Source organism: Phocoena phocoena, chromosome 13, assembly GCF_963924675.1.
Source record: "Phocoena phocoena chromosome 13, mPhoPho1.1, whole genome shotgun sequence".
NCBI classification, from domain to species: Eukaryota; Metazoa; Chordata; class Mammalia; order Artiodactyla; family Phocoenidae; genus Phocoena; species Phocoena phocoena.
Genome location: NC_089231.1, coordinates 7,914,328 through 7,927,224, shown reverse-complemented (window position 1 = coordinate 7,927,224; position 12,897 = coordinate 7,914,328). Strand labels below are relative to the sequence as shown.

At 40.0% G+C, this 12,897-nt stretch overlaps 1 protein-coding gene across 1 annotated transcript in view; it reads right to left on the bottom strand.

Moving 5' to 3' along the window:
• CD226 (CD226 molecule) overlaps positions 1 to 12,897 on the bottom strand; it is a 105,796-nt gene that overhangs the window by 10,123 nt on the left and 82,776 nt on the right. Inside the window, exon 3 of the mRNA XM_065890478.1 lies at positions 12,463 to 12,810. Within this exon, the coding sequence (XP_065746550.1) occupies positions 12,463 to 12,810 (348 nt within the window). The remainder of the gene's footprint in view (positions 1 to 12,462; positions 12,811 to 12,897) is intronic.

The window sequence follows — 12,897 nt, the reverse complement described above, 5'->3', positions numbered from 1 at the left end:
ATTTGATTAATTACTTTTTTCCTAAAGAAATGCTCAGAAATGTGAACAAGGAGTTTTGTGGAACATTTATAAGAGCAAAAAGAAAATCCTTCTTTCCCAGCAGCATTCTAAAGTAAGACGACACAGCTGAGGGTCTCAAATGTAATTAGAATCACAGGGCAGGGGGATGGGGGGAGGCTCGTTAAACCACAGATGGCTGAGCTCCCCCCTCAGAATTTCTGACTCAGGAGGTTTGTGTGGGTCCCAGAATTTGCAGCTCCTGTGTGATGCTGGTCTGGGGCCACCTCCTAGAGAATCACAGCTATAGACATTAGGATCATGGGTGTAAAGAATCCCAATGAAATGGAAAACTGCTGACTCCAGATAGAAAGTTAAGTAAAATTTCAAAGCCAGAATTCACAGTTGTGCATGCTATGATATCTCAATCAAGTATAGAACTTAGGAGGAAAAAGCCTGCCAGGCAGCAACATGCCAAAATTTTAAAGTGATGATCTTCAGGGAATAGAATTAAAAGCAATTGTTTCTTTAAGCTTTTTGCTATTTTCCAGATGTACTAAATGATGTATTGCTTTTAATAATCAGAAAAAAATAGTACAAACATTTAAAGGTCTGCATGCTTAAAGCAGAATACTCTGCCAGTTTTTCGTGGTTATATTTAAAGTGCAGGATGTAGAGAGCGTCTTTGCAGAAGTGCACTCCGAATCCTTAGCAATTAAGATGGCATTCTTTGCTAAGCTCTCAGTTGTATGAATTAAGTAGAAAGCACTGGAAAGTATCTTCATTTGTTTCACACTGCTCACTTATAAAATCTAAATTTCAGATGCATTCCTTAGTGTGACATATGTTGCCTCTTTTTAACCTCTTCTAGCAATGGGTGACCTGCTGGACGCAGATCCATCTTCTTCACTCATCTTTTAACACATAGTTTTGAGGCAGACTGTGTACCTGGCATTAGAGATGAAATGGTGGGCACCGAGAAAAAGCATGGGAGTCTGGTAGAGATTCACTTACAATCCAGAGTATCCCAGCCTATAGCCAATCCTACTTGTTACCTCCTTCTCAGCTTCCCACCCCTCTGGCTGCGTTACTATGAACCAGCAGTACTTGGACCGGGCTGGTGTAATCACCCAACTTGCTGGGCCCTGTACGGCTAAAACCAAAAAAGAATGGAAAAGCGAATGGGTGTGGGTGCTTTAGGGAGTTAATCAATAGCTCCTAACGTTCACTTTTTCCTAAATTATTTTAATAGATCTTAGCTTGAGTAACGTCAGCCCTCAAGCCCCTCTCTTAAAGAAAGAATTACTGTCTCTTCTCGGCAGCCACTATTTTGCTGATTTTTTTTCAACCTTCATCCCAATGCGGTGTTGATTCATAGGAGGACAAAAGTGTCGTGAACCATAAAGCCATTATTTTCCCTCCCATCAAGAAAGATAAATAGGACTCCCCTGGTGGCGTAGTGGTTAAGAATCCACCTGCCAATGCAGGGGACATGGGTTCGAGCCCTGGTCCGGGAAGATCCCACATGCCATGAAGCAACAAAGCCCGTGCACAACTACTGAGCCTGTGCGCCACAACTACTGAGCCCACGTGCCACAACTACTGGAGCCCGTGCGCCTAGAGCCCGTGCTCCGCAACAAGAGCAGCCACCGCAATAAGAAGCCCGCGCACTGCAAGGAAGAGTAGCCCCCGCTCGCTGCAACTAGAGAAGGCCTGTGTGCAGCAATGAAGACCAAATGCAGCCAAAAAAAAATACATAAAATAAATAAATTTATTTAAAAAAAGGAAAGAAAGGTAAATACAGTTAAAACAATTTAAAGCACGTCAGTGAGATATATAAATGAGTAACTTACTCGAGGACTGCAAACCTCCAGGCTACGTTTCTGCCAACGACAAGTATTTACAGCTGAGTTATAAACCCTTAGAAAGGCTTGGGATATAAAAGCTTCCAGGTCCTTGCCTCAGAGCCAGGCGGTAAGAGCAGGCATTGATGTTTACTATTTATCTTTTATTAGAGTCTGGGGTGGGGTTAGGGACTGGGGAAACCAAGCAACTTAGAACCTAAATATCTGGACCAAAAAACATGCTGAGAAAAACTCAGAGATCCTGACCCTCTACCCAGCCCTGGGCAGGTCATGGTAGATACGAGTAAAAGTTATTCTTGCTGTCTTACCTCATTAAAAAGAAGAGAAATATTTGATTTCGCTCTATGTACAGATGGGATACACACTGTGTATGTTCCCACAGGATAGATGTGTGTTAGTTGACAGACCAGGACTATCAGGTTGATTCCAATTTTTGACTCACTGTATAATGCAAATATCCAATCTTCGTCCCACATTAGACACTGATTTGCTGAAAAAAATAGATGGAGGAGGGAAGCCTTCAGTTCTAAGTCCTATCTTCTGATTCTTTTCCCTGGAAGACCCTGGCATAAGATCACTTGATCTTCTGGACACTTTTCTGGCAACTGCAAAATGATGATGCAATCAATCCAAGGGTGGCCATGGGGGTGGCTCTAGATAAAACATGTAGGGGGGCTTTATTTACATATTTAAGCACCACATAATGTAAGCTATTAAGAGTGAACTTATGTTTTATCTGCACACATTCAAAATTAGAGTTAAATAACTAATTTCTATTCTTTTCACGTTGACATTCCATGTTGCACTAGTCATGTATAACAGAGGATGCCTGTCCCTGTAACTAGATTCACCTTTCTGGGGAAAGGTAGAAGTGGTGTTGATAAACATGTATAAGATGGTTGTAGCTTTGGAGGACCCCTGGAAAAAATGGTAGTCTGAAGTCTGTTGAACGTTCCTGTATGCCTGAAATACAGGCATGGTAATATGATCCCAAGTTTTCAAAGGTCGACTTTCTTTGTGCAGACCGATTTTATATTCTTTGTAGTTCAGAAACCTTTCCCTGTTTTATAGCAAGAAGGTCCTAGGGAATAAATTATTTTCAGAGAATTAAAGGGCCATGACATCAACCTCTAATTTTTCTTCTGAGTGAATAGTAACTATTCCTCCTCAAAATGAAAGTATTATCGTATATGTGGAATCTAAAATATGACACAAATGAACTTATCTATGAAACGGAAACAGATTCACAGATATAGAGAACAGACTTCTGGTTGCCAAGGGAGAGGGGGTTGGGGGAGGGGTGGGTTGGGAGTTTGGGGTCAGCAGATGCAAGCTATTATGTACAGAATTGATAAACAACAAGGTCCTACTGTATAGCACAGGGAACTCTATTCACTATTCTGTAATAAACCATAATGGAAAGGAATATAAAAAAGTATATATATACATGTATAACTGAATCACTTTGCTGTACAGCAGAAACTAACACAATATTGTAAATCAACTATGTTCAATAAAATTTTTAAAAAGTATTATTAGATTTTAACTGAGAAACATAAGGTGCAGAGAATCGAAATAATTGTCCTATAATTACAGAGCAAGCCAATGAGGAAGCGAGTTTCTAATCTTATGTACACGTTTTGCTGCAATGGTTTTGCCTCTCTTGATGGAAAATAGTTTCCCAAGTGACTTAAACACTTTAAAGCTTTACGTCAGTTGAGAAACACATAGTCTAAGATAGGTTGTAAAGTCTACTACTCAATAGGCTGACCGCAGTAGCTACATTTTCTGGTGTCACTATGTGCACTGGCCGTACTCTGGGCCATAGTGCTCTACAGCGAGTGAAGTACGGTAAGGGTACCCAAGTCAGCATATGCGGCACAGGGATGGTGAACGTTCTGATTTGCTAATTTGTTGAGAAAATTTTCAAGGCTGACTCCATCATATTAGATGTCTCACCTTTCTACCCAAGTATTCCTTAGTCTTATGTTCTATTTCTTAAAATATTTCTCCATTTTCATAAACAGATATTATTTATTAAAGGAGATTGTAATTTATGCATCACAAGTCAGAATGTCAAGACCTGCACACTTCCTGCTCCCTTCTGTGGTGAATTAGCGTGTAGAAAAGAGTTAATGTAGCAGCCCGAAGACTGCTGGCCTTAGAAAGGCCTGCGTACAAGGTTGGCTCTTGGCTAATGTGTGGGAACTTGGATTTGGGGAGTGTTCTCACCATTTCTTTTTTTTTTTTTTTTCTCACCATTTCTTAACTGTTAGGGTGGTTTATTGAGTCTAAACTGTTGATACAAACAATGTGGTTTACGCTAAACACCTGCTTTCCTTCTGGGAATTAGTCCTTCTGACTTTGCCCCATGCATCTTTTCCCTTTGCTGATTTTGCTTTGTATCCTTTTGCTGTAATAAATCAAAGCCATATCTTTGGAATGTAATCATCAAAGAAGAGAGAGCCCGTATTTTCCAATTCTGTGGGAAGGTAGAAGCCTAACTTCCAAGGGAACCTTGCTCCGAGGTGCAAAACTACCTCCTGGCGTAAAGATGTAAGAAGCTCATTTTTCCTTTGGATAAAGCCAATTAGCTAACATAGATGGTCATACCAGGTGAATTTAGGATGAGCTGTGTGTGACAAATGATGCTATCAAGTCCTCCTACTTGAGGACTAGTTACTGTTTACCTTGAGAACATGCATATAATGGGTTGTATCTGCCAGGCTTTACAAAAGGTTAAGATTTCCTTCTGTCTTTGCAGTGTCTTAGTGGACTGCCTGCGATGCATATCACAATTCTGGTTTCATGCTTATTCAACAATAAAATTGTTTTCTTTCCCTTCTTCCTTGGTGGAGCAGTTTTCTGGGTAGGGAGGAGATTTTGTTTCCCATTCTAATTCCCCAACACATTGTTGTTATTACTGTTGTTTAACCAAGTGTAACTCTACATTACTGTGTCACTATCATGCTTATCCACGAGGAAATAATGGGAAATTTTTCAAATGTTCCACTAAAATCAAGATGAACATTTTACCCATGCAATAAAACATAAGTAGGCCTAACATACCATTTAAATTATTTATTTATTTAGCTGTTCAAGATAAAGGTCCATAAATGTGAGAGAATATAACTCTTGAGAATATTTAATATAGAAAATAGACTTCTGTTTTTTCGTGGTAGATTGTGAAGGCTAAGTCCTTGCTGTCCTTATTCTGATGGCTAATAACTGCAGCTCTGGGTCCAGTGGTCATTAGTCAACTATGAGAACTGGAGGGAGAGCCGGATTCGAGAGGAAGGAGGAGGGACTTAAGGCGGAAGGAGGGCGTGTTCAGGAACTCTGAGCCGGTTTCAGGGCAGTTGCTCAAGGAAGCAAGCTTGCCCACAGGGAGATTCTGCTGGGCGGGTCTGGTGAAGACCTTGGGGGCAGGTGTTGGCAAAGCCAATGAGTCACGTGAGAGCTGAGCTCTCACCAGTTCTCTCCAGCAAGGACCTTAATTCGCCTTTGCCTGGAGGCTACTCGTAAAGTTGCCCTAGCCTGTGCCTGGTGTGGACATGACTTATGAGCAACCAGCACTCCCCTCCAGACCCTAACACCTACTACCTGATTTTGCTTGTGCCTCATGTGACTGTGTGAACACCCCCCCTCACGTGACTTCAGGATACCTGCAAACCCCAGAAAAGGGGACGAGTCAGCGGGGAACCCACAGACACAGCACCTGGGGCGACCTCAGCAGGTGGAGCTGGAAGAAACTAGCGGACGATCAAACTCCCGCTCCGTTGCCTACAGATGCTCTTTTGTGCTGGTTCAGTAGGTAACCCATTGCACCTATGAACCTCCTAAAAGGATGGACACAAGGCTGCGGAACTCCACAGTAGCCAGCTTCCCTTGTGATGTTGCTGTTGACGGCAGTAATGATTTTTTCCTTCCACTTGGAGAAGCAACATAGTGCCACAGTTAAGAAAAAGAAGCCTGAAGCCAGTCTGCATGGCTTTGAATCCCAGCCCCTCTCCCTACTAGCTGTGAAGCCTTGGATAAGCCTTCATGCCTCACCTAACCTCTCCATATCTCACTTTCCTCATCCATAAAATGTAGATAATAACAGAGCTGTTGCGACAACTAAATGAGTAATTACGAGTAGATCCTTAGTGACTGGCACAAACAAGCATAATGTGTGAGTTTGTCATATAATGGCCAAGACAAAGCCCTGTGACACTTAGTTCTTATAACTGCTATTTATAACTTTTCCCTTGGTTCTTAGAAAACTTTAGACTGCAAACTATATGGCATTTATAAAGGCCTATATATAAATGTGCTATAAATGTCATACAGATATTTTCAGAATATGAAACAGACAGCAAGCTTTGGGCTGAATGTTTACCTCCAAATATTCTATCCAACTTAAGACATTTTAATTAAAAAAGTGTTTACTAAGTGCTCTACAAAACATGTGAAAGCTAATGCCTGGCTATAAGAAATAAGTGCTCTGGTAATAATTGCAAAACCTGCAGCTTTATGCTCTAGAGTTTAATTATCCATCTGATCTTTCCACTTTTAAAATAGCCAGTGATTACAAAAAAGGAATTGCACGATTGGATTTCAAAGCTGATATCTTCACTTATTAGACCAGGAAGAGGAGACGGTAGCCAGCATAAAAGCAAAGCAACCTGTTTTGATTAAAGTGGGATTTGCGTGTTTCTTGTGAGCGTAAAATTGCCCACAAGCACAAGCACATGTATTTACTGAATGTTTACCATATGGCAGATTGTCCCACCTAACAATATTCACAGTTATCTTAATTCACAAAATTTGTGTATATACACAAACAAATTAAAAGAGTGAAGAATTTATCTCAGTGCTCTATATAAAACATGAAAAAATCAGAATAATGGTTATACTTTGCAAGCCTGCATTTTTTTTATATTTGTAAACTCACCTCTTATGTGGCCCCAATTTGGGGGTCATTTGCACATCCATCATGTCCTTGAGCTTCTTTGATTTGAAGCCACAGAAAATATCCCATCCTTTGTTAACGTAGTTTCTCATCTCAATATTTACTCTTTACTTGCCCGTGTCTATCACTGTGTTGATAAGGATTTTTCATTTCACTCACTATTCACCTTAGCTAAAGCCATTTCTCCTCACCAGTGCAGTGGAGAGCTTTAAACAGTTCAACCTTACATCCGTGAAAGGAAGAATCTCTTCCTGTGGGTTAATTAAATAAAACACTACTCTTATACTTAAAAGATTATGAACATCATAGCTATTTTTGAGTTTTAGGCAAAGTGAAATACATCAAATTAACTCTGGAAATGAAGTTTAGAGTGACCAATGAGAATTACAAAATATTTATTTTATTAAATTATCCAAGCATACTCCTCTGTTAAATAAATAACTCTTTAAAAGCCCTGAATCGTTTCAGTGTAAATAACTTTAAGATACAAATGGGGGTTCAAAGATGTATCTCTACAAATGACAGATCCGTGTTTATTCTTCATTTCTTGTTCTTTTAAATAACATAGCCCTCTGCAAACCTACTAGGTCACCTTTGAATATTTGTCAAGGGTCAGGTCAGTACGTGTTTGAAATACCTCAGTTGAAGTTGGAAGTAGTTGTCTGACTAATTGAATTGCAATACTTAAAGCTAGAATTGCTATTAAGAATGAAATGCCATTAATCTTATATGAAGAACTAATTTTTTTTTAAATTTTAAGTAACTTTCTACTTGCCTTTGGGGAAAACTTCACACAGTCATCTACGTTCAGTTTCTAATAAGGCTCTCAGAGACAATTACAAGCTGTTAACAATTCCCAGATGCTTTAAAATAAAAAAAGCACACACACGACAAAGGAGTCCAAAGGGCTATTTTGCCTTTGGAGTCATTAGGTAGGTCTCTCACACAAGTGTGGTCATGGATTTTAAGTGGGAAGAAAATCAAATTTCTGAATTTGAACTCCTACCTGTACTCTAAGTTCCTAAAGAGAGGAAAGTGTCATGAAGATTACTTGAAATTCAGGCTGAGGATAAAGATCCACTTGAAGAAAAGCAGTTCCTTGGATTAGCGGCTTTCTAATACCACCGACTTACTTTGTTTATAGTAGTGATAACAATACACATTCATCAATGTTCCTTATGTAAGAGCACCATCAAATCCACTTAACATTAGATTTTCAACATTTCCTTCTCTCTGTTAATAACTTGTCAATCCAATACCTTGTTTATCCACACAAATATGGTACGTATAAACAATGACTGCAGGCAAACATTCCAGGATTGTGTGCCTTAGGAAAGATGAATAAATCAACATGTGGGCTCACAAAACAAACTGAATGACTGACTGCTTGCTTTTTTTTTTTTTAATTAGATGTCTCATAAAAGAACTGATGTGGGCAGAGGCAACTGTAAAACTACAACGACATAATAGGCCCTGATTGAGCAATCAACTCACTTGTGATGTTGGAAACAGTATGTTTCATCTGGATACCCAGTTATCATCCAGAATTTTAATAACATAACTAAACTGGGCTAAAAATTGTACTTGATCCGTATTGGTAGAGGCTATTTGAGCCTCCAGGCAGTGACACCAGTGCTCTGGGATTCCAGTCCTATGGTTCTATCATATAAATTAACTGTCATGGACATTATTTTCTATGTAGGAAGAGATGATAAAAGGCTGAGGTTCATCACACCGGGTCATGGAAATGTACGTATCTGGCAGCCCAGCACATACCAGCTCAGAAAAATGCCATGCCTACAATAGTTGCATCTATTATAAATTCAGAGGAGTGGGACAGAAGGTTCTGGATTAATAAATCCCTAAAAATATACATTTTGTCGACAACTTCAAACTGTTTAGGAATCCAAATCACCTGGGAGAAAAATGAGTGAATTTTAGCAGAAACTAAGGCCAAAGAAAGAAATGAAGTTTATTTCTCCTCCATAATATTCTCATGGTCTAACTCAGGAGCACAGAGTCCAGAGGCAGTAATCTCCACCAAGCCAGCACAGGCAAGATTTAGAACCTATAGCATCTATTCCTCAAAGTTACCCCTTGGTCGACCCCATACCTGACAGAAGAAAGATATGGGAAGATTCTCTTTGTTGTGGCCCCATGATTTCCTAGTGAAAACTTCTGCAATCTCCATTTATAATTTCCATCCTCCACGTCTATTGACTAGCAATTATACACCATTTATATAGAATATGCAAAACAAGAGAACTAAAAAAAGGAAATCACCTTTTCGAAAGATACATATGTGAACAAAGTTCATGAAAATTTTCTCCCCAAACATTGCAGTGGATTTTCTGAGAGTTCAGGTTTCTTTGATCAGCAATCACTAAACCTCAAATGCTGTGTTGATGAAGAAAATCTAGAAATAATTCAGCTAGAAAACTGGGAAATAAAATGGACACAGTCCTTACTAGAACATACAGAAATATTAACATACACAGAATCGGTCAAGAACACTTATTAAGCACATTCTGGAAAGATACATTGACAGCTCTAAGCAGAGATGTCATAATCCCTAATCTCAAGTAATTTCTAATATAAGAGTCAGGACCATTGCAAACAGGCACAGTTATTAAATGACTCAAGGGTATCAGTTTCCTAGTTATAAAAATTTGAGAAATTCAAGATGCTTGATGGTTCGATGTCAGGGAAGCAGTTTGAGCTAATGTGAAAAGATCGTGAAGATGGTAAGATCAGACTGAAACCCTAAAGGAAAGGAGGTAACTGTGGTGAAAATTAGTAAATTGGTTGGGAATAGGAGAAAGTAGGAACGTGGCATTGATGACAAGCGCAAGCTGACGTTCCAATCTGACCAACGACACCTACCCCTTCTCCAGGCCACCTGTGTGCCCAGCCAAGTGGGTAGGGGACCTGTGGCCCATCACCAAGCCTGTGCATCAGCTTGGGTCTGCATCAGTGTGGAGGAAGGCGCACCTTTTTTCTAATTTATCTGCCACTTGTCATTTGTCTACCTGAAGTGGGCTCCTTTTTTGTGGCCCAAAGACCCAGTATGTGACAGTGGTAGCCTAGTTTGAGAGCTCAGTCATTCATGTACTCAGTCATTCATGTACTCAGTCATGCATAATTATTGCAACTGACTCTTAGCTAATTTCCTCTGCCTCAAATTTCTCTTTTTCTACTATTTGACTTACTTCCTTAAATACTACTTTGTGCCATCTTTGATCAAGAACTGATAGTGGCTTTAATTGCTCTTACATGAGATCTAGTATTTCACCAAGTTATCACTTAATTGAGCCTACCTCCTTCTATATTAATCCATAACTCAGAATCTCTGTACCAACCTAGTCATTTGAGTGCAATCACCCATGCACAACTCCCCTGCCCCACCCCGTGCATACTGTTTACATCCCCAGACTCTGTTTTGTCCCTTTGCTCTGCTCTGATCATCAAAGCTGTATTTGAAACTTGATGGTTCAGCGGCCATGGCTCATGGGCCCAGCCGCTCCGCGGTATGTGGGATCTTCCCGGACCGGGGCGTGAACCCGTGTCCCCTGCATCGGCAGGCGGACTCTCAACCACTGCGCCACCAGGGAAACCCCCTACATTGATTTTTGACCAAACAGTTTCAGGACTTGAAATAATCGAATCACATCAGGGAAACACAAGTGATCTATTTTTGCTTTCCATCTGATTTTTTATCTTCAATCTTTACTTATAATTATTTTAAAAAGGAATTAAACCAAAACATACAGTAAACAGCTGTCATCTTCTATCAAATATAACTTTTTACTAATGGGCCGAGTTGATATTCTTTCAACCGGTCAGTTGAATGTCAAAAAGCCATTTTTCAAGAATTCAAAACACTAACAATGCTGACCATTACACTGTCACCTTCATTTTGGACACTGTTTATAGCTTATGTACAAGGAAAAGAAACAGCTTTGTGCAAGGAACTTAGCCATGTTTGGGTAACTGAAAGACATTTTTATTAATTAGTAAGAGTTAAATAATTATACCTCCAAGAATCCACTTTCTCTATGATTTAAGGTGTTTTTAATAACTTTTTCAACATATAATGGACAAGATTTTATTTCAGAAGTGTTTGAAAATGGTTCTTTATGACATTTTCTGAATAGAACTTTTTTTTGCCTTGGTCTCTGAGAGAAGATTAGCGACTACCTTTATTCTTTCTTTTTTTCTGGCCAGGTTTTAAAAACACTTCTATAATGCAAGAGTATTTTTTTTTTAAAGGTGAGAAATATTTTCTCGATGTGTCTGAAGGAATGGAGTCATGAAGAACCTCTTAATATCTCTCCCCCAATATTCCATCAACCCTCTTTTTCATCAAGTTCTAAGCTCCCTCTGTCATTAAGAGGAGTAGAGAAAGCTTTGATGCTGTGAGAGGTGACTATGTACAAAAGCTGCTAACCTCTGGCAAAGGGCCTCCTTAGCACACACAGCTGCTACAGTGATAGCAGTGGAGGCTGCTCTGCATACAAAACCTCCTCTTCTTCCTTCCTGATGCAGGAGGGAATCTCAGCCTGCGGTATAAGCAGAGTCTATGAACGGGCAGCCACATCCTAGGAAGCCTTGGCTCTAAAAGTCTACACAGAGGCCAAGGCACATGAGTTGGCTAGAAGCATATGGAAGAAAGGCAGAAGGAAAGATGGATGGATGGGTAGATGGATAGATGGAAGGATGGAAGGAAGGAAGGGAGGAAGGAAAAGAGGGAGGGAAGAAGAGGGTGAGAGTAAAGTGAAATAAAATTTCTGTCATCAGTAAATATAGATTATTTTCTCTGACAGGTCCCTCTGCAGTGAGAAAACTTGCCTGGAAGCAGAACTGGCAGTCTGAGACAGACTTCCTCCCACTCAACTGGAATGCGTCTACACAGGCCTCTCTGTACCTGCCCATCAGTCGCTGAAATACCACTTCTCCTTACACTCACACAGGTTTTGTGGAGCCTGAAGCTTACACAATTTAGGGCTTCATCATGACACAGGAGACAAATAACTAATACAAAGTAAGTACTGGGCCTTGGAAAGAGCCAGCTCAGGTGAGAGGCCCTGAAGGTCAGTTTCAAAGCTTCAGGGCCAGTCTGTTCCTGCTCCCAGCTCTGGAAAAAACTGAGGGAACCAAAGCTCTGATCTGGCAAAGTAGCAACCACATTACTAAACAGTTATTACCCTTTACTCAACACTGATTCAGCAAATACCAATCTAACACCTTATTATTACTGAGGATACACGAGGATTATAAAACCTAGTTACCACCACCAAAAAGTTTTAAAGTAATTGGAAAATTAAAAATTATACAGCTGAAAAAAAAAGAAATTATACAGCTGAAACTTATAGGCTGTTGATACCGTGTAGTTTTCAGACGGACTGAATCTTTCTTTTTAATTTTAGGAAAGTGGCAGATCAAAAAAATGGGAAACATCTATTATTGTTAAATCTGTGATTGATGGATTAGCAAGATAAACACTAACATTTGATAACTGACAACTTACCAAATTCAATCATTAAAGATATTTTGAATAATAAAGTCATGAAAAGGACAAAATAAACCAATCCACAGTGGCTGGCTTTTTCCATTTTTGACACATTAAGGCATCTGTCACCTACTCACCATCGGTTACGATCAGTTTCATCACGAAGGTTTCAGTTTCTCCTGTGCTGGCTTTGAAGCCACAGCGGTAGAGTCCTGAGTCAGAGGTCATAATGTGGGGCATGGTGATGAAGGCCCTCCTCATTCCCTGGGTGCAGTTGCTCAGTATCTGTCTTGGGTACTTTGAAGTGTAACTTCTTGCTTGGGACAAGTTGCAGCTAGTTAAGAGGTCAATCTGATGGGGCTGGATCTTCTCCCATGTAACTTCTTGTAACAGCCATTTCATTTGAGGCTGGCAGGTGAGTGTGACATTTTTTCCAGGTTCTGAGACTGTCTGGCTATTTGATGGCACAGCTGTCTCAAAAGTGTCTGAAAAGAAGAAGCAAATGATTATACTTCAGTCCTCGAATTCTTGGATGCTAAGGCGGAAGCCACCCAGAAAGTTCTATCAAAATG